The sequence below is a fragment of the Arachis ipaensis genome, chromosome B04, assembly GCF_000816755.2.
Source record: "Arachis ipaensis cultivar K30076 chromosome B04, Araip1.1, whole genome shotgun sequence".
NCBI lineage: Eukaryota > Viridiplantae > Streptophyta > Magnoliopsida > Fabales > Fabaceae > Arachis > Arachis ipaensis.
Window position 1 is genome coordinate 20,009,031 of NC_029788.2, and position 5,528 is coordinate 20,014,558.

The 5,528-nt window shown below is 39.3% G+C and overlaps 1 protein-coding gene across 1 annotated transcript; it reads right to left on the minus strand.

The window, feature by feature from the left end:
• Nucleotides 87-4,547, minus strand: LOC107639090 (LRR receptor-like serine/threonine-protein kinase GSO1). The gene is made up of 2 exons (XM_016342508.2): nucleotides 863-4,547; nucleotides 87-650 (listed from the first exon to the last, which is right to left on the minus strand). Exons 1-2 carry the CDS (start codon nucleotides 4,083-4,085, stop codon nucleotides 268-270), a joined length of 3,606 nt encoding a protein of 1,201 aa, XP_016197994.1. The 5' UTR covers nucleotides 4,086-4,547; the 3' UTR covers nucleotides 87-267.

The following is a 5,528-nucleotide window of genomic DNA, read 5'->3' on the forward strand; positions in this document are numbered from 1 at the left end:
GTTTTTATATCGGAGTAGTCTCCCAATAAAACTAGTTAGAATTACTTTTGGAACGTAAGATGATTGAAACAATAAAAATTACTAGGGAAACCAAAAAACCAGTGAAAATTAACTAAACCTTGTACTATTAGATTTCGCTGCATGAAACAAATGATCATACCAAAACTCCCTCTGATAAATTATGTCTTTAAAGTTTAAATCCTTAAATAACATGAAATTACTAAGCATGCCTACCCTTTTAATTAATCCATATAGTGGAAGGAAAACTCAAATCACTTGTGTTGACTCCCAATGTTCCTTCTTCTCAAATTTGAATCTCTTGTTTTTGGCAACATGCTGAAGAAGATCACAAACTTGCCTTGAAGATGGCCTCTCCTGTGGTGCAGTTTTTGTACACTGCATGGCTATCTCAACCACTTGGAACGCCGCGAACTCCTCCGTGGGTAAAGACGGCTTCAGCTCAGGATCTATGAGCTCCTGACGCATGGCGGCATCTTGGTTGTGGAAGTGCATCTCCACCCATCTCACCATGTCCATGTTTCCCCTGAAAGCTTCATCTGTTGGCATTTTGCCACTTACAAGTTCCATAAACACAATTCCCATACTGTACACGTCACTCTTCTCTGTTGCCTTCATTGTGTATGCATACTCTGATGGACAATATCCCAATATTAGTTAACTTCCTCATCAAGTAACAATTCTACTATTGCTATAATTCTAAGTCCTAACAAACCTATGTAATTGTTATTCAACTAAGTTTGATCCTACTAAATGAGTTGGACATCTTTGGTAAAAAATAATAAGTTGGATAAAACAATTTGAGAGAAAGAAGAGTTATAATGAGCAGCATGGTGATTATTACCAGGGGCTATGTAACCATAAGAGCCAGCAAAACAGGAAGTGGAGTCAGAATTGTCAATGAGTGCTTTTGCAAGTCCAAAATCTCCCAAATGTGCATCCATATTTGAATCCAGCAATATGTTACTGGTCTTGATGTCCCTATGAATAATCTTTGGAACACAATCATGATGAAGGTACTCTAATCCATGAGCCAATCCCACAGCAATTCTGAACCTTGCATCCCAATCAAGAATCCCTTTTTCCTTCAATGTTCTTCCATGAAGCCAATCCCACACACTCCCATTCTTCATGTACTCATATATCAGCAGATTCCAACCTGAACATCCTTTCTTTCTGTCGCTACAACAACCAATCAGTTTCACCAAATGTCTATGCCTAATCCTCCCCAAAGTCTTCATTTCTCTTATGAAGCTCTTGTTTAAGAGATACTCATCTTTGAATGAAATCTTCTTCACAGCTACTGTCTCTCCGGTGGCCCATTCGGCTCGGTACACCGTCCCGGAACCTCCAGAACCAATGATGAATTCCTCACTTAGATTGTTTGTAGCATCCATGATATCTTCCCACCTGAATTCTCGGTTCCCACCAATGTTAAGAGGAAGCAGAAACCGCTTCTTTGCATGTGAAGAAGAGGAGTAAATGCAATTCACTTCACCAAACTTCCTAAAAATTTCTTGCTTGTTTTTAAGGAAAACTCTGCCTGCAAACATTAGTATTGCAATTGCAACAATACTTGAAACGGAAGAGACTATAACTAGTGCTGACAGACTCATCATTGGTAGCTTATTGCTGTAACCATTGCCTTTGCAGCACTTAGAGGCGCCGCAAAGGCGAAGGTTCCCGGCAAAAGCTTCCAAAGGCCAGCGGCGGCGGAATTGCATATCCAGCTGGCCTTGTAAATTATTGTAAGAGAGATCAAGTTGATCCAAGCTTGACATTTCACCAAGCAGCAGAGGGACTCCACCACTGAGTTGATTGTGGGAAAGATTAAGAGCTTGCAATTTCAAAAGCGAACGAATTGAACTTGGGATCTCACCAGAGAGATTATTGTAACTGAGGTCCAGAATGTTCTGAAGATTCTGGAGGTTTCCAATCTCAAATGGAATCTCACCACTGAATCCATTTCTTGAAAGCTGCAGCTCATAAAGGTTGATTAGCCTACCAACTGTTTGAGGAATTGACCCAGTGAGATTGTTTTGGCCAAGCCTAAGGACATTCAGTGATGTAAGATTACCAATATGCCCTGGGAGGCTTCCATTAAGGGAATTTCCATCAAGGCAGAGTACTAGCAACTTTGTACAATTGAATAGGCCTAATGGAAGAGACCCAGAAAGTTGATTGAACGAGAGCTTAAGCTCTCCCAGTTCCGGCAAGGTTCCGAGCCACGATGGTATCTGTCCGGTCAGCGAATTGTTGTTCAGATCAATGTGGGAAAGATTGTGACACAAGGAAAGCTCATCTGGTATTGGTCCAGAGAATGAGTTTCTTGATAAGTCTAACAATGTCATCTCAGTGATTTTCCCCAATGTCCTTGGAATTTCACCAGAAAATCTATTGTTACCTAATCTGAGCCTATCAAGAGAATGTGAATTTCCCAATTGAAAAGGAATCACACCATCAAATTTATTATCAGTTACATCAAAGGAAAGAAATGAACTTGAGCTACACAATGGAGCCAAACTACCATTAAGCTTGTTCCTTGAAAGGTTCACTCTTGTCAAGTTTGCTACATTTGCAAGCTGGTGAGGAAGATTGCCTTCAAGAGAATTGTTGTATAGCATGAGCTGATCCAATCCTCTCAGGAACCCTAATGTTGCCGGAATTGAACCTGATAGTTGATTATTTGCCAGATCAATCATCTTCATCTTTTGACAGTTACCAAGTGTGGCAGGAATTTTCCCCTCAAGGTTATTATTCCTAAGGTGAAACCAATTCAACTCTTTAAGCCTTCCAATAGTGATTGGAATCCCACCACTGAATTGGTTCCCAAAAAGATCAATTAATTGCAACCCTAGACAGTTACCAATCTCCAAAGGTATCTGCCCAGATAACTGATTCTCAAAAAGGGATAAACTTTGCAACTTGCCAAGCTTCCCAATCTCTCTAGGAAAAGAACCATTCAACTTGTTTCTGTACAAATAAATTTCCTCCAAATTTGTAAGGTTCCCAATAATGAAGGGAGAGATTGAACCACTGAGAGAGTTATTAGCCAAATCAAGAACCTTCAATGATACACACTCAGCTAACTCAATTGGAATCACACCATGAAGCCCACAATCTGAAATACTCAAAGACACCAACTTTGATGCATTATTGGAACACATAGTACTGGGAATAGTACTACCATGAAACTGGTTCCAAGAGAGACTCAAGTTCTGTAACTCTCTCAAGTTTCCAAACTCACCTGGAATCTCTCCAGTGAGATTGTTCATCGACAAGTCCAGAATTTGAAGCTTGCCCAGTTGAAAAAGAGACTTTGGAATGTTACCCACAAACTGGTTATCCATGAGGACCAAGTCAGTGAGTTCACTCAGCTCCCCGAGTTGACTCGGTAACTGACCCGTCAGCTTGTTACTTGCAAGGTTGAGTATCTGGAGATTGGAGCAGTTCCCTAACTCAACGGGAATCGTCCCCGTCAACATATTTCCCTTAAGAACCAGCTGCTGCAACTCGGTGAGTCGACCCAGATGAGTTGGAATCGTTCCAGCGAGTGCGTTATAGGCGAGTCCAAGAAAGTTAAGCTTGACGAGGTTCCCAAGCGAAGGAGGAATAAAACCAGTGAGTAGGTTATCACCGAGTTTGAGGATTCGGAGAGCGAGCATGGAGCCGAACTCGGCGGGAACGTGACCGGTGAGTTGGTTGGAGAGAAGAAGAAGCGACTCCAATGAAGTGAGGTTAGTGAGAGTGACAGGGATGGGACCCACAAGACCGTTAGAAGAGAGGTCAAGATGAAGAAGAGATTGTAAACGAGAGAGTGACGGTGATATTGAGCCATTGAGTGAAGAGGAAGATAGGTTGATTCCCACGACGGTTTTATCATCATTGCATGTGATTCCATTCCATGAACAGTAGTTAGTGTTGTTGAATCTCCAATCCGCCAGCACCTTCAGTGGGTCTTGAAGAAACGATGATTTCACGTCCAAAAGAACCTTGAGAGTAGTTTCAGTTACGTTGTTGGCGCCATTAGAAAGGCCCAGGAAGAAGAATAGTAGTAGTAGTATCATTAGTGAAAGGTTTAATAATGATGATGGTGATGGTGTTTAGTTTGTGAGAAGAAGAATGAAGTTGATAGTAATATTTGATAATGAAAAAAGTAAGGTAAAGTTAATGTTAGAAGGTTGGGAAGCGGTGGTGGTTGGGTTTACAGTTTCTTGGATTGTGTGGGAATTGGCAGAGAAATGAATGAAGATTGAAGGAAGTATGGTTTGTGTTATGTGAAAGAGTGCAGTATTGTCAATAAATGATGGAAAATAAGTAGCCATGTCTGCTACTTGTGTATTGTGTTATTTAATTAGCTATATATACACCAAGGAGAAAGATAAGGAGAATCCACTCAATCCAGTGAGAACGAAAGCCAATAGTAGTTCAATTTCCCTTGATAGGAATTGGTTTCAGTTTATATTGGCTATAACAAAGTCTAATGAATGTAGTGCCTCACAAATTAAAAGCATTGTAATATATTTCCACTCTACATACATACATTGTTAAATTCCTTTCTTACAATATTTTTGTCTTATATTTAAATTGACATTAAATATCTTTTATTTTTCTTTACTAAAAATATTGCTCTTCTAACCCTTTTTTGTTTTCATATTTCTAACGTCATGTAGAGTCAAATTGTATTTATTGGTTGGATCATCATCATCTACCAAAACTAACGTGTCGTGCGTTTGGTCTTTTTGATTGGTTGCATGTTCTTTGTGTTATAAAACCTTTTAAATACTGTGTCTTCAATCTTCATTAGTATTTTTCCACTGAATGAATCAAAACTGTGTGCTACTGTTCTTTTGTTTTTAATAAGCCAGAAATTCTTGTGTTTTCTGGCCAACATTTAACCATCAAAATAAAAATAGATGATTTTTTATCATTAGATGTAATCTCACACCATTAAAAATATTATTGATGACTAATTGATGGTTACAAAACACTAAAATTATTGGCACCTAGCGTTTCTCTTTTTTTTTTTCTTAATTAGGCTATTTGACTTTGTATTACGTTATTTACCCAAATCTACTATAGAGAGTAAGGATATGTAAATAATTCTCATCAACAATTAAATTAACAATTATCGAAAAGAAAGATAAATATATATACATATTTCCTGTACTCTAGAGTTTTTTTTATAGGAATTATTGATGTAATAATTTTCTTTTTAAGAACATATTGATAAGAATAAAGTTGCACTGTATGAAAAAATTGTGGCCATTATGTGTATTTTAGACTAGGGGTGCACAGACCCGGCCCGGCCCGAAGGCCCGACCCGGTCCCGAACACTTTTGGGGCTAATTTGGTGTGATTTCATCGGGTTTAGGGTCGGGTAAGGGTCTCAAAAATAGACCCGATCATTATTTCGGGTCGGGTCCGGGTCATAGCTCGGGTCACCCGAAGTCGGCCCGGTGACCCGGTCATCATACACAATTAATATTTTGTGTTATTAGTGATGGATC